The sequence below is a fragment of the Camelus ferus genome, chromosome 32 (assembly GCF_009834535.1).
Source record: "Camelus ferus isolate YT-003-E chromosome 32, BCGSAC_Cfer_1.0, whole genome shotgun sequence".
Classification (NCBI taxonomy): domain Eukaryota; kingdom Metazoa; phylum Chordata; class Mammalia; order Artiodactyla; family Camelidae; genus Camelus; species Camelus ferus.
In genome coordinates, this window is record NC_045727.1 from 6,214,411 (window position 1) to 6,240,510 (window position 26,100).

General features: G+C 44.5%; 1 protein-coding gene and 1 non-coding gene across 2 annotated transcripts in view; one reads left to right on the forward strand and one right to left on the reverse strand.

Annotated features, from left to right (window-relative positions):
- Positions 1-18,126, reverse strand: part of CCDC60 (coiled-coil domain containing 60) — a 145,416-nt gene extending 127,290 nt beyond the window's left edge. Inside the window, exon 1 of the mRNA XM_006192705.2 lies at positions 17,892-18,126. Coding sequence (XP_006192767.1) covers positions 17,892-17,981 — 90 coding nt within the window. The 5' untranslated portion in view covers positions 17,982-18,126. The remainder of the gene's footprint in view (positions 1-17,891) is intronic.
- Positions 18,127-24,197: 6,071 nt separating this feature from the next.
- TRNAT-GGU lies at positions 24,198-24,269 on the forward strand. Its single transcript has one exon. It is a non-coding gene; the product is annotated as a tRNA-Thr (tRNA).
- Positions 24,270-26,100: the final 1,831 nt, after the last annotated feature.

Genomic DNA, 26,100 nt, shown 5'->3' on the forward strand with positions numbered 1-26,100 from the left:
GAAAGCACCATTAAAGGAATCAAAAGAGCCTGGATGATATACACATCCATGTGACAAAGGACTCATATATAGGATAGAAAGAGAGTATTACCACAAATTAATAATAAAAAGACAACCCAAAGGGGGAAAAAAAAAAGACGACTCAGATACTTCACAAGAGAAGAATCCAAATGGCCAATCAACATATGAAAAGATGCCCAAGATTATTATTCACAGAGAAATGCAAATTAAAACCACAATGAGTTATCACTACATGGACCGCTGGAATGGTTAAAATTGAGAAGACTGAGTTCTGATGAGGATGTCGAACAACTTGAACTCATAAATGGCTGACACCTTGAAATGCTGGGAGTTTCTGATAAAACTAAACATACCTCTATCCCACGACCCAGCAATGCCTAAGAGAATTTAGTGGATGTACATGTTCACACACAAGACATGAAAGAATGTCCCCGCAGCTTTATACACGACGGTCCCAAACGGGAAACACCATGTCCATCCATGGGATAACGCAGGTATCAATAAACGATGGTGTATTCAAACAACGTAAAACTGCCTCCCAGTAAAAGAGAACAAACTACTGATAAATTGCACAGGTGTCATAGTGAGCAAAAGAGGTCGGACACAAAAGACAGCATGCTCAATGATTTCGTTATATGAAGTTCAAGAATGAGTAAACTAATCTGTGGTGAAGAAAGTTAGACTAGCGGTTGTTTCTGGCGTGCGGGCGGCTTCTGACTAGGAAGAGATTTTAGAGAATCTTCTGGGATGATGAGAACGTTCTATATCTTGAGTGAGGCAGTGGTTACCCAGATACACAGATATATAAACTTTAATTGAGTTGTGACTTAAGATTAAAACAGTTTGTGCATAGAATTTCTACTACATCTTAAAAAAAGGAAGGAAAAAAAAATCCCCCCTTCTTTTCCTTCCCATACTTCCTAGGGTCAACATCAAAGTCCTTCTTAAATAAAAATAAACACAGGTAAATAGGCAAGTAGACAGATACAGATATTTAAATAATTATATTTCTGGCCACTGTTCATATATGTGTGTACAGGACAACCTCAGTGTATACCTGTTGGCCAGCATAATTAATTATAGCACCTCCTTTCACCCCGAAAATGTCCACTTTGGACAATATATTACATGATCACACTTATACAGTACATGTAACAATCACCTTACCCTCTCCCCCAACAAACCACACATAACAGCCAGCTGTGTCTGTACATACGGATTTACCATATTTGTTTAAGTGGCAACATAATATTCTATGGGATGTATGTACATAACATTATTTGACTCTTCTGTTGATAAAGATTTCAGGTTGTCCAAAGTTTTGAAAATAACATGATTAATGCTGTTCCTCAGGGTACGTGGTTCAGGTGTGGGTGGCCCTGGTTCTCTGGACTCCAGGGGTGGGCAAGATCCCAGTGGATAATTCGGGGATGTGACTCTTGACGGTTCATTTGGGAAACGGAAGCTCTTTTTTCCCTGCTATTATTAAACTAGAAGAATTTGAGCCTGGAGCTGCTGATGGCCATTTTAATACTCGGTGGAGACTCTCCTGACTTAGAGAGGAACCACCCCTGAGGGAAACAGGAACAATGAATAGAGCCAGACAGATTCCCAATGACTTTGTCTAAGCTGCTGGATCCTGCTGTAACTAAAGCTGCATCCCCTAAAGTCTTCTGCAATGTAAGCCTCTAATATCTTTTTTTGTCTTTTGTTCTGTTTGGTTTGGTTTTGCTTTTTGCTTGTGCAAGTTTAAGGTTTTGTCACTGGAAATTGAACGATTTCTGACAAAATATAACTGTAGTAAGTATCTATCTATCTATCTATCCTCAAAAACATATATATGTGTGTGTGTGTGTATGTCTGTGTGTGTGTGTATATATATATATATATATATATATATATTTTCAAGAACATTTGTTCACCAAAAGCCACGTACAGAAAACATTCACACTAGCATTTTTGTAAAAGTTCCATCTCCTTCTCCACCCAAAACAGCATAACCCAAAAGTCCTTCAATGGGTAATAGGATAAATAAAGCATGGTACATTCACACAGTTGAATACTATACAGCAGTGAGAATGAGTAAATGACAATTACACATGAAAACATAAATGAATCTCATAAACATAATGTGCAAATAAAGCCAGATCCAAGAGTATATACTGTATGATTCCATTTATATGAATTTTTTTTAAAAAGGGCGAAACATATTGATGGTAACAGAACTTAAGATGATAACTAACATTGGGGAGAAGGGGCCTCATGTCTGGGAGGGAGCTTGAGGGGGTTTCTAGGGTTCTGGTGATGCTCTGTATCTTGACTTTGGTGAAGAAGCTGCATGGACATTTTCACTCTGTAAAAATTCATCAAATGTACACTTATATTTGTATAGTTTTCTCTATGTATATTTCAATAATTTTTTTAAAAAAAGCATTTGAGTGAGAATAAAATGATTTGGAAAAAATCTAACAGTGGAAAAGGCTTCAGAACACACAGGTGAACGTGAGAAATTGCAAAACTGGTCCTGATGCGAGATATTGCTGGGGTGAGAGGACAGTTCCTCAGGCCTCTGTCATAAAACCAAAGTGAAGCACCTGATAGATTTCTCATTTGCACTTCCATGAATTTAAATCTCTGGACAGATACAGGAATTAAGTGAAAAATAGACCGAGAACCAATAGAGGAGGAAAACCTGGTGGAAACTTCGGGGAAAGTTGACCACGGTGTCTGTATCTGAAGGTTGGTATTCGGAAGGGAGAGAAATCTGGTCACATTCTGCACTAGAACAGGATGCTAGAAAATGAAATTTTGAATGAAATGAAGGAAATGGATATGAAGGAGTTAAATGGGTATGAATGAATAAATATGAATGAAATGAAACAAAACGAATACGCATAATTCTAATAACAAAGCAAGGGGTGTAGCATCTAAGGAAACCTGTACTCTATGGAGCTCCAGTGAGCTCAGATAGATATTCAAAGGGATTTCACCAAAGATGGCCAGGAGGCCATGCCCCTAAAAGTGAATAGACTTCTAGAATATCATGGGAAACCTAAAGGCAAAAATGATACCAAAAGCAACCCACCTTAAACAGGATGTGTATTGTTCAGAGCAAGTAGACATACAAGAAGATAACAGGTCCTCTCTTTGGGGAAGAGGTTGGGTCAATTTATTCAACAAGTACTTATTGCATGTCTTCCACGAGGCTGGCGCATAGCAAGTGTACAGAACATAGTGAATTCAAAGACCATTAAGGATGGTCCCTGCTCAGTGGCCCTCTCTGCCACTGTGAGCAGGTGTGTGATGAGGGCTGTGACTGTGGAACCCCACAGAACTGAAAAGGGAGGAGACAACGGGGAGAGTCAGAGAAAGCTTCTTGAAGGGAAGAACTTTCTCACCTGCCTGGTTTTAATGAGCCCTGGATCCCTGCCTGAACCCAGTCAACATTTTCATCTGCAACTAGGAAGAAAATATAGACAATCAGACCACATCTAAGTACTGCATCCATTTCTGGCCGGCCCTCTCTCAGAGAGAGAGACTACTGGGAACGATCTTTATCCCCATTTTGCAGACAAGGAAACTGAGGCTTGGAACAAGAAGGGGTGACCTGCCCCAGGTCATACAGCTGGGCAATAGCAGAACTGGGGCTCATCCTATGTCAGGTAGACTCCGGGGCCAGCAAACGTTATCATCACGTTCTTCTGCTTTGAACAGAAAGCTGTTTAGACGCCCTTCAGGGTTTCTCAATGACTCTATGATTGTAGGTGACGAGTCTTCATCTTCAGGGTTTCTGGGGGAATCTGTTGGTCTGGATTATACCACTTCCTGAACCCAAGAAAAGAATTCTTTGGCTTGGGCTCCAATTGGCTGGAAATCACCCTCTACTTGAACACAAAGACAATGTTTGGGGGCTTCGTGACCCTGCCTGACTCAGCAGCAGTGGCATGCTGGTAAATTCTTGCTTTCCACACATGCCTGTACCATTTCTGCCTTGAACCCGCTGAGCCTTTGTGGAGTTTCCTCTTTTTTTTTTCTTTCTTTTCTTCTCTCTTTTTTTTTTTAAATTCACGTGGGGCCAATAATATGCTTTGTTGAGAACCAGGCTTTGTAAAATGAAGAAATTAGCTGCACTGACACTGTGTGGTCTATATTAATGAGTTGTAACTCGATATCAAGTTCATTATCAAAACAAACCCTTCGTTTGCCTGAAGGCCTATGCTCTTGTGTTGAGCTGCAAAGAAAGCCTCTCTTTGTTAAGGCAGAAAGTGGCCATTTATGCTGAAAAAACTCCAACACACCCTTAACTGAAACCGCATGAATTGCGGTCCTGTCATTTACAGCTGGAGACGCCCTTGTGCGCTTTTGCTTTTGGTTTAAAACATTAGCTGGACCACTCTGCCATCAATCTTACCTAACGATCTATTTACCTAAAATACACAATTACAGAACAGGCTCCCCTTACGATCGGTGGCCGATGAAAGAACATTAATGAAACCAGGAGTCTGCAGGATGGCTCAGCAACTGGGTCTGAAAGGCTGCCTTCCCTTGGCGTCCAAGCAGCCGGGCTGTCCAGGGGTTTCCTTTTCTCTTTTTAAACAGGTGAAATTGCTACAATAATTAAAGAAGCTAAAAGGAAGCACAGGGAGAGCTAACAAATATTGTTGGGTGCGGTGATGCAAAGGGGAGGGGGGTGGAGGAGGAGGAGAGGGAAGAGGGGCGGGGAGAGAGAAGACGGAGAGAGACATTTAATGCACAGCTTTCAAACCTGCAGTGAAATAAAAACTGCTTTCTGGGGACTGACATTTTTCGGTTTTCCCTGATTCAGGGCTGGGCGCTTAGTGGGTGTCTGACCTCTGACAAGCCTCCCCACCCTCTTCATTGAGGCCCCAACCGTGGATTAAGTTCAGGTCCTTCAGGTGCCGGAAGTGGCCATCTTCCTTCACGGGCAGACAGAGAACAATGGGGTCTGGCTTCCTTTCAAGTCAATTTGCAGTAGGACCATGTTCTAATATCAGAAAGAAAGAAAACGGCCATTTTGTTTTGTGAGTAACCATGAGATGGCTACATGTGATGTGACTTCCTGTGGACAGCGTGACATCCTCCCCCAGAACGCTCCTGTAACTTCCAATGAGCTCAGAATGGCTCCAGCAATGAGGAGGATGCGGGCTGGGGGAGCACCATCTGGAACAGAATTCCAAGGCTTGCAAGTGAAGCCAAGTTTCCACCTCAGCAAACAGGAGTAGCTCTGGGCACTGTGCAGAGAGGAGGGAAAATAAAAAGGGACTTTGGAGCCAGACTGGTCTGGTTTTGAGTCTCGGCTTCTCCATCACCTTTTGTCTCTGAGGCTCAGTTTTCTCATCTGTGAAAAGGAGGTGATAACAACTTCTTCATGGGGTTGTTGTAAGGCTACAAGACAACACTTGTAAATCACCTGGTGCCCTGTGAACCCTCAGTAAGTGGTAGGATAACAAGTAAAATGGGCAGTAGGAGAGAGCAGACAGACTGAGGATCCAAGATACCACAGACGTCAGACCCCAGGTGAAGCTGAGGAAGATCACCTGGAAGGGATATTTGAGGTCGCTATAGGAGAACGGGACCCTCCATTCATGTCCGCTTGGAGACTATAAAGACAGAGAGTGGAAAGGGAAGTGGGATTTGTGAAGTGACTTCTTTGACAGCAGCTCCTGTGACGCTCTGAATCCTGACCCCTAAGGGAGGAGGATGCTGCATCCTTCACTTCAAACTGAAACAGAGGCCTCTGTGGGATGCTCAAGGGCTTAAAAGGGGAGCCCTGCAGCTGGGGGATTGGTGGGCTGGTCTCTGACACCCTCCTGGAAAGCCCAGAGGATGGAGGCAGGCCAGGGAGTGCTTGCGGGGGCAGGGCAGAGAGATGGAGGATAGCTGGCGCTGGGGCAGAGAGTGGCACTTGTCGTCAGCGGTGTGTCGAAGCTGCGTGAAACCTGGGGACCAGAGGTGACAGGCAGGCCAGGATATCAGCTTGGGATTCTGCCCACCATAACTCCCACTGGAGACCAAAGAGGCCCCAGTGTTGGGAGTCTGGGTGGGGCGGACTACCGGTAGACCAGAATCTGAGTGGCACGCACAGCTGATAGACAATGTGTGGAGAGCTGGAATCAATCGGTAAAGAACTTCCAAAGAGCTAACAGAAGTGCCTACGGGAGAAAGAGCCAGCTTTAGACACCTGCTGGGCCCAGGGAGAATGGAGACATCTTATGACAGGACCTGTAAGAACTTTCCTGTGTCCCCGGTTTTCCCTTCCAGCTGGCAGTTAGAACGCTGGGGATAAAGGAGCATGTCCCACATTCCCTCCCTGGCGGCAGGTGGCCTACGTGAAGCTGTCCCTAACAGGCAGGAGAGAGAGAGAGCTCTTCTCCTTGAGAGAAGGATGGAGTGCTGCTTAATAGATCGATATCTTGAATCAATATATCTTATTTCTGAATTGTGACTGTGTCTTGTGACTTGGACTGCAAAACTGGCTACCAGTCAAGGGCAAGCTGAAAAGGCACTAGACACCTTGTTTTTATGCAGGGGCCACTGAAAATATCCGAAGGGAGAAGTGACAGGCAAAAATAAACTTGTGTTGAGATCAGATCCCAGGCTTCATTCAAGGGACAGGCTGCTTTGGTGATACGGACCTTATGAAAGATAGGGCGGTGGCTTCGTGGGGCTTTTTGGCTGCAGGTTGGAGCTGGATTGAGGATCCTGAGGAATGCTTGTCAGCTGTGACTTCAGGGACTGCTGGGGTGAGTGGAGTCTCCTTGAAACACCCTGGACTTTGACCTTGTGGGTGAGGGCGAGCCAGAATGAACAGCCAATGGGACAGTCAGTATGTTCTCTGAAAGGAGGTGGTTTGCCTTCCTTAGGCTCTTCTTTTGAGAGTGGGGACATATTTACCCTCAACCCATCCACTCCCAGAAAAAGTCAGGCTTACTTTGTTAAGTGATACATAATGGTTAAAAATGGGGACTTCAAAGTCTGGCCCAAGCTGGGTACGAATGCCAGATGGTCCATTAGCTAGCTGTGGGACTGTGGTTAAGTTATTTAACCTCTCTCGGCCTCAGTTTCCTCACCTGCAAAATGGGGTTAGTACTGCCTACCTCTTAGCTTTATGGCGTCAGTAGAACTGGATAATTCACATAAGGGCTTGCCATGGCAGATGGCACATACTAAGCACTCAACCAACAACATTAGTTATATCTATTATCATCATCATGACCATATAATATGCCATTTATTTCATTTTAAAACACTGGCCTCATTTTTAACCTCATGGAGGATACAAAAGCATGACTCATTTTTACTATTCACAGGAAAACCTTGAAAGAATGACAATTCACAAGGAGACAGAATTTTTTCCTCAATACTATACCTACCATCTTTCTTTGGAAAAAAAAAAAAAACCCTGATGTTGGCATTATACACACCAGAGCATGGGGGTGGGGGTTGGGAAGTACATAAAACACTGAAAGGTGGAATAATTACTAATTTTAGCTCAATCTCAGTTATAAATTCTGCACCCAGTCTTTATGGGCATTATCTTCAATCTTCACAAGATTCAATTACAGGTGAGAAAACTCAGCATCAGAGAGGTGAAGCAGATAGCCTAAGGTCACAGAGCAGCAGGAGAACCAGGACTCAACCCAGGAAGGACCCACGGCCCAGGTGCTAAGTCAACCAGCCCTGACATGAATTTGTCTGGCCAGCCAGGCAAGCTCAAGAATTGTCCTTTATTGAGACAATTTAAATCCCCAGCCCTGGAGCTTCAGAAAAAGGGAACAAGGAGGGATATTTGTTGGTTGGAGACAGGGAGGGAAAAGGTGAGGAGGCTAGTTAGGGTTAAAGAATCATCCAGACTGCTTACTTTAGTTCCCGCGGACCCTGCAGAATTTCCCCCAACTCTCACCAATGTTCCACTCCCTATGAGGATATCAGATTCAAGTTCTCTCAATTCCTTGGTATCTGTCAACAAGCATTGCTTCCTGAGTTCTGAGAGGACTTTTTAAAAAGGTCTAAAAATTTCAGAGAAGCAGTTTAATTAGCAGAGGATGGGACCGGCCAATAAACAATGACAACATGGGTGACAGTCATATGCTAATTGCCTCTCGGGCATTTTTCATCAAGGGCTCTTGGAAAAAAAACATTTTAGTCATGTCACCCTTTGCGCTGCCTTTTCCTGAATGTATAAAAAATGATCAGCAGGAGAGTCATCATCTCTGGAAATGTCAGTATTTAAATGTTTTAATGCTTGCTATTTTGGGGCACGAATGGCTTCGATTACCTAAGTGGAAATATGAAGAGATAGCATTTAATAAGCACCTACTATCTGCCAGGGGCTCTTCTTAGCATTATCTCATTGGTCCTCCCAACAACCCTACAAAGCCAGAACGGTTATTATTTCCATATGCGAGATAAAGATATTGAGGTACAGAGAGTGACTTGCCCACGGTCATACGCAGAGTATTAGAATGCTACCCCTATGTGTGGAGCACCCAGCATGTGCTGGGGATATACCTGTGAACAAAAAACACGTATGGCCTTTGTTCAAATGGAATTTACAGTTACCCAAGGGATGTGTTGCCTTATTGGCACACGGAGCTATCCTTGGTCCTGAGTGTAGAGAGTAGAGAATATTGAACTTCTATCCAATGCCAGGCACTGTGCTAGATTCTGGGGATAGAATCATAAGCAAAGTGAGGTCCTCTCCCTCAACGAGCTCCAAGTCTAGTGGTGGAATCAGACAAATAAATAGGCAGTTTTGGTGTGGGTTCTTTTTTTCTAAGAGAATAAAAAATTCAGTGGGTCAGAGCTTGGATTCAGACTAAATCCATTTAACAAGATATTTACCCAAATTATTCAACCCAATTAAGCTGTTTACGATTATCAACATCTCAGCCACACACACCCCAGAACCTCATTCCTCATTAGTGGTGCCTGTCTTCCTCAATGTCTTATCTGGCAGGTCTTGGCAGTGTATTGACCCAGCATCAAAATATGCCTTTCTAAAAAAAAAAAAAAAGTGACTCTAATTAGAAACAGCTTATAAATCTTCATTGAAATGAGAGCAGTTTTTAGAAAGATGTGTCTAAGCCACAGACAGGGTTCCCCCCAACACACCCTCCCTCCGCCACCCTAGCCTCATTCTTAGCTGTGTTTCTCTTCCAGAATAACTCATTGGCATATTTTAGCAAGAGCTCAAGAAAATGTAAATGTCCTTGTCTGTGGTCACGGGGCGCAGTCACATTCTTGTTTGCTTTGCCTACAGCTAAAACTAGCACTTTCCTTTTTCTGCCAGAGACTTTGGAATGTACTGTTTAAAAACTGTACCAGCAGATGTCCTTTTTAGAGAGAGGCTTGTCTACTGCCCCTTCTTACTGGCGTTGTCCAGGCTGATCTTAAGAGCATAGGATCTCTCTCATTAGTTGATCTGGGATTCAAATCCTAACTCCATCACCTCCTTGCCTGGGTGTCTCTGGGCAAATCACAAAACCTCTCCAAGCCTCGGTTTCCTCATCTCTACAAATAGGGGTAATGATAGCGTCTGCCCCACAGGATTGAGGAGTTAATAATATATTCAGAACATATAGATGCACAACACTGATGCTTAATAAGTTGTAGCCATTATTTGCTTTCTAGAGCCATATGACAAGGAGGGATCCCCCAAATTGCCAGGTTAGATTTCCTGGTTCTGCAGAGGCATACGAAGAAGCCAGAGAGGTTAAGTGATTTGTCCAAAGTGATACAGCTAGATACTGAGAGAGCTGGTATTAGAACCTGACCTCCCAATTCCAGGCAAGGGGCGTGCCCACCCCACCACTGTTCAGAGCCCTGGAAACATCTTGCCATGGAAAACCAGAATTTTCAGGGCGAGGGAGGGAGAGTCCTCTAGAAGGAAGAAGATGGAAGGGAGAAGTAGACCAAGTAATGAAAGATGAGGCTGGAAAAATTATCAGGGACCAGATTATGCAGAGCCTTTTAAACCTTATTAAAGATATTAATCTTCATTTTGAGGGCAACGGAAGGCTGTTAATTGCTTTAACCAGGGGAATGACAATATTACACTGGCACTGAAAGGGAAAGGGCTGGAAGCAGGTCAGGTTGAAGGTAAAGAGGGCAGTTAGGAGGCTGGTGGAATAGTCCAGGCTAGAGATGAGGGCATCCTGGATCAGGTAGTGACTGAGCGGGAGGAGGCAGTGTCCATAGAACACCTGCCCTGAAGCAGCTGACTGAACGTAAGAGGTGATGGAGAGGAAGAGACTGAAGATGAAGCTTGGGTTTCTGGCTGAACTACTGGGTATCCAATGACATCATTTATTTAAATGGAGAATCTTTCACTATCAGATAAGCATTCAACTGGGGAGAGGTACTCAGGGCTTCAGTAGTCCTATACTGCCATGGTTCTCAACTGGGGGGGGGGGATTTTATCCCCCAGGGGACATTTGGTAGTATCTTGACACATTTTTGGTTGTCATAATTGGCATCCAATGGCTACAGGCCAGGGACGCTACTCAACAACTTACCATGCACAGGACAGCCTATCAGCCCAAAATGTCAGTGGTGTTGAGGTTGAGAAGCCCTGCTCTGATGAAATTCCAAGTCTTGCAAGAAGTAACACAGACCTTTCTGACTATTGAAAGTTTTAATGGGAATTCGTGGGGCTAAGTCCTCCCTAATTTGACCACCCTCTGGGATAGAAACTTCGGTAGCTTTGTGTATGGAGAGGCAGAGTATGGAAAGATTTATCCACTGGGGCTCTGTGGGAGAGCGTTTTGTCAGACAAGGTCCCAAGAAAGAACTTTTTCCTTGGGGGAGGGTGGCAATACGCCCCCTCCCTGACCCTGACATATTAGAAAATAAGTTCTAGCTGTGGTTCAGTGTCAGTGTCACCCCAACCTACATCCAGTCCTCACTGCAGAGTCAGACCAGATGGCTTCAGATGCACCTTTCTTCCCATGATAGAACTTGTTTCTATCTCCAAGCTTCTATATATTTTTCACCTTTCTTTTTGGCACTTCTGATTTGCCATCTTGATTCATGGTTATTTAGGAATTTACTCTCCAAAAGAATTATGGGTTTCTTGAGAGAAGACCCCAGGTCTGATCCATTTTAGTGCCCTCAAAACATTTGTCACATATATTTAATGTACAACTCAAAAGGTGACCTTGACCCTGTACCAGGTTGCAATGGGGGCATTACTCTCTGTCCTCTCTGTCACTGAGCTACAGTCAACCATGGAGCCCTTGCAGCCTCTGACAACGCTGTGCCCATCCCAGAAACCACCCCCACTGTGCAATCTTCCTACTTTGTGCAATCCACATACCCCGAGGCATTTCCAGGCTTGCAAGGAGCTCGCCAGACGCAGCTAATTTTCGAGTCATTAAATAAAACTGCCAATTGCGGAAACTCCGATTTAGACAGAAATACATTAGATCGAAATTGGGCCCCGGCAGAAATTTCCCCAGCGGAGTTTGAAAACAGGAATTTAGAAGGGAAAATGCCACCACCTCATGATAGAAGGTATCCCATTATTGGTGATTATGATTTTGAATTTAGCTGTCAGAAAGATCTCCAAGAAAAATATCTTGGTTTATTCAGTCCAGGAAAGGTTTAATTGGCTTCTGTCAGATTTTATATAAGTGCTACTTGCCGCTGAACCCCAGGTGGATTCTGCGGATTTTGAATTTAACAGCTGACAGCTGAGTCTTTAGAGGCCGCAGGGATGATAAAAGGGGGTCAGGAATAGGTCTCTTTCTAGAGTCGTGCAAAGGCTTCTCCAGCCAGAGATCCTTCGAGCCCCCTGCTCCCCCTAAATGGTGAAAACAAGAAAGGGGCACAGGAATAAAGGTGGCGCACACGCCATGGTCCCGGTCGGCCCTCTCTTCATGTCATTCCCTGTATTTTTCAGTTTCATAAAGAGTGTCCCATGTGATCGTCTTTTTTCACTTCTGTGTCCTCAACACATAGAATCATGCTTAGCACATACTAGGGGGTAGGTAAATATTAGCTGAATGAATGAGTGTTTCCTTCGCGGACCTCTACCCTTGCCCTGACGCCCACAGTCCTTTGGTGGATTCTCTGCTGTTTTTTTTTAAAGTATCTCTAGGGACAAGTGCCCTTGAGATTCCGGAGAAGTTGTGGGGCAGGCCAGGGGATGCCTCTCTCTTTTAGGCTGCTGTATTGTTTGGGATCCCCAATGTCTAATTTTTTTTTTTTTTTTTTTTTTTTGTGAAACCATTTGTGCCCGTCACTGCTGGTTAGTCAACCTGATACCCATCTCCAATACCTTCACCTCTCTCTGGCCCCTGCTTTCCACGCTTAGGTTAGAAACACTGTCCCAGCCATTCCTGGCAGTTAGAAAAGGCAGTGACACTGCTCTGGCAAATGAGACATAAGATGAAGTATGCTGGGAAGTTCCCTGAAAAGCCTTTGTTTGCCTCATGAAAGGACAAATATAGTTCTTATGTTCTATTTTTTCCGTCTTTCTGCTGGAATATGAATGTAACGGCTGGAGATGGGACAGCCATTCTATGACCATGAGGGAAAAAAACCTGCCAGTGCTAACATTAGTGAGCTCCTCTGAACAAATGCCAGGAGGTATACACCTCCAGATCCTAATTGATACACAGGGTTTTCCATTTTTTCTCACTTCCTTCTTGTTCTCCGTGAAACTCAAACATGAATAATGGGATTGAGCTGAAAGTTAAATCCAGGGGACTCAAATCATGCTCAGGGGCACTCCCGTATCTATGACTAGGACTTTTTAACTGGGCCAAGCATTTCTGCCACCAGGATGAACTCTCCTGCAAGGCAGCTCATCCTTCATAAAAATACGTACTCACACGAGTTCTTACAAATATCTCCAGACAGGCTTCCTCTCTTCCATCCTTAAACTGGGACTTGGCCTCGCTAATGATCAATCCCCGACTCTGAGACTTTACAGTTGATATTCAGCTTCCTCCAGACTTCATACCTGGGCTGTCTTCAAAATGGTGATGGTGGCATGTGTGTGCAGAGAAGAGAGAGGAGCATAAGTAACTATTGTAGGAACTGTCATTACTTAAGGGGGAGTTAACTGTGTACCGAGAGTTGTGCTCAGTACTTTAGGTGCTTTGTTTTATTTAATCTTTCCAAAAGATTTCCCAAAGATATGGTGGATGCTATCATCATTCAACCCATTTCACAGAACTTCATATTGGCGTCAGAGAGGGGATTTGAGCCCACCACGTCTGATTCAAAGGCAGAGCTCTTCCCTCGTCACAAAGCTTGCATCCCCCATCAACTAGACTCTGATCATGTTTCTTCTACCGCTCACCCCCCTCCCCCGCCCTCCCCTCCCAGGCTGAGCAGCTGCCTCCGCACAGAGGAGACAAAGGGCTCCTTCATTTGGTCCAGCGTAAAGAAAGTGCCTACAGCCTCTTCCTGTGTCAGGAGGTAATGAACATACGACTTCCGCGCAGCCTGATTTATCACGGAGGGGAGCCGACTGTCACGTGGGCCAGCAATTAGACACAGCAAGATTCGCCAAGGCAAGCATCACAAGCCCAAAGCGTCAGGGCAGAAGAAAACAAAACAACTTGAATTCTGCAATTGTCTCGATGCTGTAACAATGGAGCCAAAGGATCCTTTGGAGAGAGGAGAGGCCTCACTTTCCCGACCTAAGTCACAAGTGACATAAAAATGAAGGTGCACCTGGCTGGGATTCTTCTGAACTGAATCTCAAGTGGGTTGTTAGATCTTTTATTTTCAGGATAATGAGTGATTCAGTGATTCAGTGCAGGGAACGTAGTCTTCCGTGATTAGAGGCCAGAGAAATTATCCAGTGCTGAGCCCATTTCGAACAAAGACCGATGACGCACCGCTTACCTCTTCAGGCCACAATTTCTCCTATCTGGACAAACAGGAAAACCATTTCATGCTGGCAGTGGAAACGTATTATGCTGAAAGTCAAGGTTTTTCTTGTTGGGGGAAATCTTTCCTTTGTTGATTTCAGGAGGCCCGGCTGGATAGTGGGCTGAACTTCTGAAACCTTCCCTGGGCAACTCCATTCTCATCCAGTAGGGGTGGGTGGTGGGGGATGGAGGGTACATGGGAAGTGATGGGGGTCAGAGATGCTCAGGCCAAGATCTTCTATATACATGGGATTCGACAGAGTTTGCCCCCTTCTCCCCGAATCTGCCAACTTAACTCTCAGCACAGAACTTGACGCTGGAGCTCTTCAAGCCTCAGTCTAGTAACTACACCTCCATCACAGAGTCAATTCAAAGATTAAACAACACTGTCATAATGGCTAACGTTTCAGAGTATTTAGCTTTACCCATATCAGCTCATCTCATCCCCACAAAACCCTAGGAGACGGGAGCCATTTTTCAGCTAGAGTTCATCTCTTCTGAGATGCACATTTTCTTTCCACATATCAGCATCTCTGAAAGTCGGACGCTTCTTATCATTGAAAGTAGGTGATAGTTGAATCAGTAGACTTTTCTTTCTCTGGGGCACACACAAGAAATTATGATGCATCTTGAAGGAGACGAGGTCTTAGAGAAAATACAATGTGCCCACTTCACAGAGGAGGAACCTGAGGCACAGAGAGGCACTGATTTGCCTCCAGGCCCCATAACATGGTTGAGTGACAGAATTGGGGTCTCAAGCCATGTTGTTTGCTGAAGAATCTGCTCTTTTCATCACTGAGCTAGGGTATGAGCAAAGTACTCAGTCTAGTCCCAGCTCTTTTGGGATCTGCCCAAGATAAGGATGCTTCTTTTTTCTCTGCCACCAAGAGACAGAGCTTGTATGAAGGATTCCACACCTCTATAGGTTTTGCCAAGTGCCATTCCTGCATTTCCATTCTGGGACAGGAGGGGGATGTTCTCAGTGCCCCTCTTTTTTTCAACCTTTCTCGAAGAAGAAAATGTGGGTCCATGGTAATCTACACGTGCCCTGCTGCCTCCCTCCCCCTGGCTAATCCCATTAGACTTCTCTTTTACTTCCTCTGGAAAAAAAGGAAAAAGGAATTCCCTAAACAGATTAGGGAGCCCGATTTAGGGCCAACTAGAAGGTTTCCTCCACGAAAGACGTTCAGATTTGCATACATTAAATTCCCTCCATTGAGAAATTGACAGGAAGACGCTGTACAAGGAAGGGTGCAGCTGTAACTGCTAGTTTTGATAAAGCAACTTCCATCCCCGTGAGAAGGAACACAGCTGGCATCAGAGAGCTTCAGGACCCTTCAGGAGGTTTCCCCACCAAGTGTCACCCACTGCACGAACACATGGTGGACTCATAGTAAGTGGTCTCACCCTCCTCCTCCGAAAAGCTGGATCCTTCTTCGGATCACTCCTCACTGGACACTTACCTGGCCGCCCTGGCATTTGTTATTCGTCTGCCCACCCCCACCCCCACCCAGCACACCTGAAGATGATTTGAAGCTAGTGAGCATCCCTTACACCTTCTTTTTATATCCCCTGTGGTGCATGCTAACCACCGTCTCTGTCTGATTAGTATGGTGAGGCCAGGAGAAATTAACTCTGGAGCCAGAGTGCAAATCCTCACTCTGTTCTTTGCTGGCTGCATGTCCTTGGGTAAGGGACCTGTCCTCAGGTGGCCTCAGTATTGCCTCCTATCTCATGAGGAGGTAACAGTTCACACCTTGAAGTGTTGTAGAAGGTTCCAAAATATTCCATGGGAAGACTTGAGCTCAGAGCATGGCACGTGGGGAATATTCAGGACACACCAACTCTTAGCATCATTACCACCACTGTTAATAGGGCGTTAAATAAGACTGCAATTTGTTACTAGTGTGATTTACACCAGAAGTGGCTCCTAATCGCTACACATCTTCTTGTGACTTGCCACTTTCTAGTGAGCCTGGTTTAAGCAATGATTTACTGGTAGCTCTACAAAGTTGAAACTTACAGAGATGTGACACTTCAGATGTGAGCCAGGGACACCCTAGGGTCTTCATTATTTCCTGGACAAGGGTGCGGGGGCAGCAGGATTTCAGTGAGTTTTGTGCCTGAGGTCTTGTTTATTCAGCAGTTCCCTGGAAGCCTTCTTCCCTTCTCTGGACCTCCCTGAGTCCCACCTACCGTCCTCTCAAGAAAGAGATGACCATTTCCACCTCTATATATCTTCCTCTACTTCCTTTAATTTCTCTGTCCCAAGATGGAAAGCTCTATTGTATTTACTTAGGTACATGACTTCTTCCCTCCCCATCCTGACACACACTCAAATACACACACACACACACACACACACATCTGGGTTAACTGTCTTTCTCAGAATTCCCACAACACCCAATGATACATCCCTACCACATCATTAGCCACCCTGCATTATAACTACTGGCTTTTTTTTTTTTTTATCGCTTTTACTTCCCATGCCAAACATACACTCTACCAAGTTTGAACATTTTTAAGGCAGTCACATTTTCTCCAAGAGCAGGTATTCAGCCCATAACAGAAATTCAAAATAAGTATTTGTTAAATGAATGAAACAAAATATAATGAAAAATCGAGGAAGTGTTAACTCTGTGTCAGACACTGTTCTCAGAGCTGTGGACGTATCACTGAATGCTCACGGCTGTCCCAGGAGGAGGTATTATGCTATCCCCATTTTAGAGATGGCAACACTGAAGCAGAGAAGTTCTGTAACTTATCCAAGGTCACAGGGCTGCTAAGAGGCAGATTAGGGTTCAAGCCAGGCTATTGGGGTCCTCGGCCCATGTGCTCACAGTCCCCTCTGCTTCTGAAACATCTACCTCGTCCCTCATTCCTTCCCTCCTTCTCTTCTACCATTACTATGCTGGGAAAGTCATTCCCAGAGGCGGCTGCTCTGGATAAAACCCACTGCCGTGTAGCATTTTGAGATGAAAGGAGACACATAAAGACCGCATCATGCAGCGTGAGCTCACAAAGGGGGCTGAGTGATAAGGGGTGCATAAAGATGTGTTGAACCTTAGAAAACAGAAGCGCAGGAACACTTTGGACCAGCACATAAGCACAGGTGAGTTTTAAGCTCTCTTTTGTACACTGACTACTCCCCCCTCCCCCCAACACCCTCCATTGCCTTTGACCCACTCTCCCACTGTTTACCTACCCTGGCCAATTAGTGGTGATACAGGGGTTTGCAGATACAATGACAAAGACACGCTTAACAAAGACACACTTAACCAAGATATAACTGACCTGCCCAGGTACAATCACTTAAAAACAGAAACAACTTGACCCCAGCACTGAACACATACTGATTTTTTTCTTTGTCTTTCAAACCAACAACAATATTTGTCATGTATACACATTATCAAGTGTTATCATCACTGGAAACAGTTTCCATATCTGATAGTCCTCACACCATCTCTGCCCAGCTGATGTTCCCATCTCATTTTGCAGACACGAGGAAATAAAGGCTCTGAGATGCTAAACAACTTGTCTAATGTCAGTAGCTGGTGAGAAGTAGAGTCAGACTTCAAACCCCAAAGTCTGACACTCCATAGTCTCTCCATAAAGAAAAAGGACACGCATGTACCCCGAGCCCAGTGGATTTCTGAAAATAATTTCTGCGACGGCAAACCTACAATTCATCTTAATTTTTTCCTGATGTTCTACAGTGTCATTGCCAATTTATTCCATCATCTTGGAATTACTGGCTAATAGGATGGCCCAGCTCACCGTTCTGCCTGGCATTCTCATTCTTTACGAGAAACCAACCATTGATAACAACAGGCATGTGTCCCGACAATTTAATTACACCATGACTCTTTTCTCTTCCTCTGTCCCTTCTTGGTCTGGAAGCGAATTCCTATTTCACTTGGTCTTGAAAACATGATTATTTTCAGCAGAGAGGAGACGACTCACCTGTGTTGGAAGATCTGAGGCATAAAATGGCCATAGGGCCCCCGAGATGGGGGAACTCTGTATCTTCTTGGTGGCTGGTACCTTGGTCATCTTGGAAATCCTTCAGGCTTAGCCTGTGCCCCACTCAGGGAAGTTTTTTTTTTCCCCCAGAAACGTCTTACTTCAGCAGTCACTGGTGTGAGGTGCTCCAGCAATTTCTCCCCAACTCGCAAATCCCTGAACAGCTTTCTGACTGAGGAATAATGGGAAACTGAGTCATTTGGGTTCTCCACCAACCGGATAAGGAAGTCGGGACAGCGTGCGGCCAGGCAAGCCTGGACTTCCTTCCTTTCTAGAAAGTCACAAACTTTTATATGAGCTTTTCCCCTTTGGGGAAGGGGATAGCTTTCTCTTCCATAAACCAAAATAAATTATGAACTAAAAAAATAAAACTCCACTGACAAAGTCTGAGGGAGGCCCATAAAAGGGCCCCCAGATACCTATCCTTAGGCGGAGCTCTCACGGACAGGAACGGAAAGCGGCTACGTCTAACCGCCATGCAGGGGCCCACCTCGGTCGTTGCCTAGCAACGGCACGCCGTGGAAGGCTTCCTTATTGGCTGGGATTGGTAGGGGCGGGGTCAGGCGCTCGCCCAAGCTCTGCAAGGGGTGTTGGCGCGGGTGGGGGTGTGTGGGGGGTTGTTGGCTGGGCGGGCGCAGCCGGCCAGGGGGCCACATTCTCTGATCTCTGGTTTCATCGTCTCCGGTCTGAGGACCTCAACCTACTTACAAACTCCTTCCTCCTCCGCGCTGTCCTGCCACTAACCTGCTAATGATTTCTTGGGGATGGATAGCTCAAAGTGGGCGTCTAACCCTGCAATTTTGTTAACCTGAGATTTCTCTCCTGTTTGATGTCTAAAGCCCAACCTCTTATCCCCTTAGCTGTGTGACCCTGGATAAGATGCCAAAGTTTGCTGAGGTTTGGCTTCTATTGCTTTAAAATGTGTGTGTGCGTGTGCGTGTGTGTGTGTATCACTTTACTGCAAGTGGTCAAGGATTAAAACAGGTAATTATGCAAAGGCCGAGCACATGAGGCATCCTAGTGGCAAGAATTTTTATTATTTCCCGACATCTCACTCCCAGGAAGAATTCGTCATTTTTGCAGTGCAGTGTTCATTTCACAGTCGGCATTAATACAAACTAATACTTACTGATCACCTGCTCTGTGTCAGGTTCTCTACTTAGCACTTTACATACATTAATTCATTTAATCTTTCCAATAGCCCTGTAGGGGTGGGTTCTGGCTCGGGGAAGATTTATTGTACATGTTCCGATTTGCATGCTTTATCCTTGGCATTATTTCACACTGGCTCAATCTGACCCCTGTTCGATCTCTAACCCTTGAGCTGCTGAGGATTATGACGTCATCACAGCCACCCGATTACCTCACCTTCTCTTTGGAAGGCGTTGATGCAAGATGACCCTCCACAGAATACAAAATGCCCAGCCACACAGCTCCAGGTGCTGAAGCTTGGAAGTCATTATTTTCCCACCATTGTCTGAAGACTTGAGTCTGACCCTCCAGTTCATAGGAAGTTTTGGTTCCCCTGCTGCTTTTGTAGGCAGTATCAAGCCATCAGCAAGCGCTTTCAGAAGGATGCAGATAAAATGAATTGTGTTGGGAAGATGAGAGGTGATGAGAAAGACAAGACAGAATGAGAAATGTTCAGCCCCGAGCAGAACAAAGGGCTACCTTCATATGGCTTTGAGGAACAAGCTTGGTAAAGAAGAAATCAACTAGTTTTGTTTGAGCCCAAAGAATAGGAAGGAGGTTTGGGCTCAATATGAAGAAATACACAGCAGAACATTGTTTTAAAAGGCATGTGCTCTGGAGTCATTCTGACTTGGCCACTGAGCAGCCTCAATGATAATCTCATAGGGTGATGATGAAAACCAAATGGGCAATTCACACAAAGCACAATGCCTAGCATAAAAGAAGTGCTCAGTAAATGTTAGCTCTTATTTCTTTGGTTATTAACACTCACCTGTCAGAGCCATGTGAGAATTGGAAATAGAAAGGGCTCTGGAATGGAAAAGACCTCTGTTCAAATCCTGGTTCTGCCATTTACTGGTAATGAGATCTTGATCATGTGATTCTGTCTCTCCAAGCCTCAGTTTCATCATGTACCGGGTATAAATAGTAATGGTGGTGCCTACTTTGTACATTTGGGATGACTAAATGAAATGATGAATGTATAGCGCCTAGGACCCAGTAAAGGCTCAAGGCATGCTATTTCCCTTTTCTGTTCATGAAGGGCTATGTTCCCTAGGGAGAGAATGCGCTCCCCAGCACTAGAGGTGTTCAACCCAATAAGGTCACATTCTGAGGCACCAGGGGTTAAAAATTCAATCTATGAATTTGGGAGGTGGGGGACACAAATCAACCCGTAACATTGAGGTACCTCAGACTAATAGCTCACACCATGTTGGATGGATGTTGCTGTGTTTCCCTCAATTTAAAATATCCCTGTCTTCTTCTGTGACTTTTCTGGGGCACCCTGGGTTACTTCGGTGCATAGTTTGGGAACCACAGGGCTACAGGACTGTTTTCTATCTTTGAGCTGAGCAGCCTGTTCATGCAAGAAGTTAACACACACATGGGCAGATATCCAAACTCTTGTTCCAGGGTTGGCTTCTGGGGAGCCCAAGCTAAGTCGATGTTGGCTGGGATAACCAGGAGGTCAGACTGAGTCAGGTCTGGAAATCTCCTCTCTCCCTCATCTCATTATCTGCACTTGCTACCTTCCTGGATCACCTCGCCCCATAATCACCTTACCATGGCTCTCATGGGTACATCTCTAGGAATTTCTTGATATTCTCCACATCCCTTAACCACTGAGAGGCCAACGTGTTTTCAGATATGCAAATACATATCCCCCAACGGGGAAATATTTGACAACTAAGATATGAAGTGATTGTTTAATTCTTAATTCCTTGTTGATTTGTGCAAAATGGGAACTGAAAGACGGGAAGCGACAGGCATCCTCTCCACCCACTTTGCCAAACAGAAAGGCATCTGAAGGGATTAAAAATAGATGTAGCAAGTAGAAGAAAAATCTGGGAATGTGTCGGACACCAGCTGGGGTAGCTGAAGTGAAATCTCAAAATCTGCTAAACACTCACATGTCAGTCGGTACTACATATATCTGGCATTAAAAACCTATTGGAAAATTCATCATTTTCCGAAATCTTTAATAGACTTGTCAGGGTTGCATCTAGCACCCAGAGAACTTCTCCTGGGGATTTCTACTGAAATGTTAGCACTGGATGTACAAAGGATGGGGCCCAGGGCAAAAGGAAAACTTGGGACCCCTGTGACACCTGATAGCTAGCAAACTCTTGATGAATTCCTGGCAAGATGAAATATCGCTGGATAATGTGTATTTGCCCCACCTCCATGGATTCCTGTACTTCATCAGATTGAAGCAGGATTACTGCTGGCTACATGCCCCACCCTGAGGGGGGGAGGCTGTGGGGCTCCACCCCCTTCCTGTGCTGTTCTCCAAACTGCATTCCAAGAGAGGGCAGCAGTGAATTTGAATCTTTGTAAACAGAGAGAAGAAAATGCAACGTTAACCTCTCTCTCCTCCCCTTTCTCTTTATTTTGGTTGACCAGCCCAGCAACAGGGCATGTGGTGTGGCCTGTAGGAATGTTCTTGGTGAATTTCCCCCACTAGAGATTAGCCTATGGCGGAAGCTACCTCCATAGATAATGCTTTCCATTTTTACATGCTTCATCGCACCCCCTGCTGGGCTGCCGGACAGGCTGGAATTAGGGGATTATGAATCCCATTTTACAAAGACAGAAATTGGAGCTCTTGGGATTTAGCACTTTGTTGGTGGTGGAGGTTGCCTGAGCATCCAGTTTTATGATTCCAAATTCAGGGGCTTATTTGAGCACTCTGTCACACAGCTTCATGCTTAAAGGGATGTGTAGATGTGTGTGTGTGTGCAGTGTTCAGTTCAGAACAACCCGTGGTTATCTCTGCAAGGCCTGCCAAAGCAAGGCATTTCAAAACCACCTGGAAGATTTTAACTTCTCTAGCCTTCTGGGGGAAACCTTTGCTTTAACATCCACATACAACATCTCCAACCCCCCCCCCCCCCCAGCACCCCCATCCCAGGAAGGGAAACACTCTCCCACCAGGTATTCCTGTGGACTTCCACGTAGTTCACATTTTCCTATTCAGTACACACTCTACCCTGCTTCCTACCTATATGGGTAGAATTTGTGTCCCCCTCCCACCCCACATAAGATATATTCAGCTCCTAAACCCTGGGTGCCTGTCATTGTGACCTAACTTGTAGATATAATCAAGTTACAATGAGGTCATCCTGGATTAAGGGGAGCCCTAATTCCATGACTGGTGTCCTTATACACAGAGAGTTAAACTAGTCAACTCTTTCCAAGGCAAGTGACAAAATCTCAACTCAGATCAACTTAAGGAAGACAGTATCAAGCACCATAGCCACAACAAAACCTTATTTATGGACTCACAGAAATGCCATGTCTTGGATGGTGCTACCCTCAAGCCCATCTGAATCCAGGCACACAAACAAATTTCATCAGAATTCAATCTCCTTCTCTGGGAGCTGGCCTTGTTTTCTTCTCTTCCAAAAAAACCTTTCCTTGTGACAAAAAAACAAACAAACAAACAAACAAAAAACCCAAAAACCAAAAACAAACAAACAAACAAAAACCCTCCATCAGAGCCTGAGACACATCCTTCCAGCTCTGTGACCTGAAAGGAAGTCCCCTCTCTTTGAATGACCTATTAATACACACACACGTACACACACATTATCTGGCAATCAATCAAAAATTACCCATAGCTAGGAGACAGGCCCAGATAACAAAAGATCAAGGGAAACAAGAAACAATAGAAGCAAACCCAAAGGTGATCTAGATATGAGTCATCAGACACAAGCTTTAAAATAAGTAGGACAAACATGTTTAAGAAAATAGACAGATATATCACCAAGTTCACTAATCTTTCCTTCTTCAGTGTGTATTAATCCCATCCAGCATATTTGTCATCTCAGACATTGTATTTTTCATCTCTAGAGATTCAATTTGTTCTTTTTCAATCTTCTATGTCTCCATTTAACATGCTCAGTCTTTCCTGGAGCTACTTAACCACTAATGTTCTTGTCTTATGTCATATCTGAATCCATTTCAATTGATTGATTAAAAATCAAATATTATTATGGGTCACATTTTCCTATTTGAAAAAAAAAATGCCTGATCATTTTTGATTGGATGCTAGACACTCTGCATTTTACCTTGTTGGGTGCTGGGTATTCTTGTGTTCCTGTAGAAGTTCATGAGTTTTGTTCAGGACCATAGTTTAGCTTGATCCTTTCAAGATTTGCTTTTAAGCTTTGTTAGGGAGATTTGCTATAAGGTTAATCTTGCCGTTACTGAGGCAAACCTTTCTGAGTATCCTAGTTAATTCCTCATAAAGTATAGGCTTTTACAGTCTGGCTAGGGGGACCAGATGCCATTCCTGGTCCTTTGTGAAATTGGTTATCTCCCTCTAATCCTCTTGAGTGGCTCGTTCACAGTCTGTTTCCTCACATGCATGCACTGGTCAGCACTCAGTGGGAGGCTTGAGGAGAACCTTCTGCAGATCTTCCAAGTTCTCTTCCGTGCAGCTTTATCCTCTTCATCACTCTTCTCCGTGAATTCTAGAAGCCTCGGCCTCCCTGGACTCCCAGCTTTCCCTCCTCCACGTAGTGACTGCCATTCTCTTTCCCTGTTTTGCAATCTGCAAACTCCCTCCAGTTAGTAAACTGAGGCAGTCACAGGACTCACCTTGTCTTTTTTGTTTCCTGTCTCTGAGAGATTACTATCCTTCATTGCCTGATGTCTAATGTCCTAAAAATCCTTGTTTCTTAGTTATTGTCTGACTTTTTTAGTGTTTTCAGGTCGAAGAGTGCATTCAATTCCTGTTAATCCTTCTTCGCCAAAACGTTTATAAATGTATCACACAATAGCTGAAGTGAAGTACTCAATTGATAGATATAACATTGTATCAGACAAAGAAGAAAAGAAGATAGCGATTATCTCTGGAGAGAAGGGGGCAATGGTGACTGGGAGTGGGGGCCCAGGGAGGCTCTGTGCTGTCGATAATATTCTACCACTTGATCACGTTGGTGATTCCACGAGTGTGTTCACATTGTGAACATTAAATGCTGTACATTTTGAATTGTGTATTTTTCTGTATGTATGCTACACTTCAATAAATAACTGTATTTAAAGGGGGTGAGGGGTATAGCTCAGTGGTAGAGTGCATGCTTGGTGTGCAGGAGGTCCTGGGTTCAATCCCCAGTGCCTCTGTTAAGGAGAAAAAAGAAAAAGAGAAGAAGAAGAAAAAGAATACAAAATTTTAAAAAAACCAAATACATTAAAACTATAAAGATGAAACAAAATCTCAACACTTGTTACTGAGGGTAGATCTTAAGTGTCACACCAGAATCCAATATGCTATGGACTTTGGAGTCAGAGCTGGGTTCAGATCCTGTGTCTATACTGAATATCTCTGTCACCTTGAGCCCTACCACCACCTGTATAAACCCATTTCCTCTACTCAGAAATGTATGAAACAGTAGTCCTTATCTCACAGGGTATATATGAGGACTAAATGAGATATTTTCTACAAAAATATGCCAGGGACCTCTTAGGTTGTAAATAACTCTGAGTTTCAACTCAAATATCTATGAACAAAGAATTGATTAAATAAATTATGTTGCATTCTTACAATGGAATACTACTCAGTTATTAAAAAAAAAAAAAGCATGAGTTCACGCTATGTGTTTGCTATCAGATGATCCAGATGTTAGGGTCCTGGGAAGACAGAGGCAACATAGTCAAAGGCGGATAACTGAGAGTTTAATCAAGGGATTACTTCCAAAGGTGTAGGCAAAGTGAGCAAAAACCAAAAGGGGATTGTACAGTAATTCAAGATTGACAAGAGTGGGGAGCTGTTACCAGCACTAGACCTGAGGGACAAAGGGAGGGAGCAGTTAGCAGAATGAGAAGAACCTGCAGGAGAGGGCTGTCCAACGACAAAGCAGTAGCCTTCTGAAGAGGGAAGCAACCAAGCACAGCATCCTGGCATAGAGGGAGCAGGAAGGATAGACACCCAAAGCTCACATTCCTCCTGCCTTCTTATCTATTATTAGCACCTCCAATTGGCAAGGCCCATCTAGGTGCTATGGGGCAAGGGAGCCCACTGATGCTACAAGTCAGTCTCCAGAAGCAGAGCATGGTGGAAAAGAGTGGGGAATGGATGGGGCAGAAATTGTGCAGATAGAAAACATTATTCACCATCTTCAAGGTATATTAAGTTTTTTAAAAAGGGAGGAAGACAAAGTGTATCATATGGTAACTTTATTAGAAAGAGAATGAGTGAGAGATGAGAACGATATATAGGAAATTATACCAGGGGTTGCCTTGAAGTGGGGAATAAGAGTACATGGGAAAGATTAGGTGTGGGAGGGGGTATGAGTCAGAGCCCAGCAGGACACATATGGAAGATATGAGGAGAGTTACAAAGGGGCCATTTACACAGGTTTGGGTGTAATGGACCACAGGAGAAAGGGCAGTAACTGAGAGCTGGGATCAGTGAAGCTGTGACCATTGCTAAGGGACAAAGGGAAGGAGTGGTTACCAGCCCCTCAAAGGAGAGAGATCATGTTGAGAAGGCTTCCTTGAGAGAAGCAATGACCTGTAGTTGAGGGATACAGCCAGTCTGAGGCAACCTTGCAGGAAGGATGCTAGAAACACACCCTGCTGCTCTCCTCTGATCTCCTGCCAGTGCCCCTCATCAGCTCAACCCACCTAGAAGCCTAAAGGTATATAGGACTTGTTGGTGGAAAGTGGATCTGGAGGGACAAGCAGAAGATGTCTAGCATAAAGCGTAACTTACTTTACACTGGATAGCCTTTCATACTGTTTGAATTTTTTCCCTAACCCCTGCGCAAGCATGACTTTACAAATGCACAAATAAATGTCAGTTTCCTTCCCCATTCTGCACACAGAAACAAAGAGAAAAGGGTTATCCTTTGAAAAGAAGAGGCTTCATATTCCTGGCACAAAGCTTGGGCACGACAGTTTCTTCCCCAGAGGGCTCAGCGTGCTAGACGAGGCTGCTAGATTGATCATTACC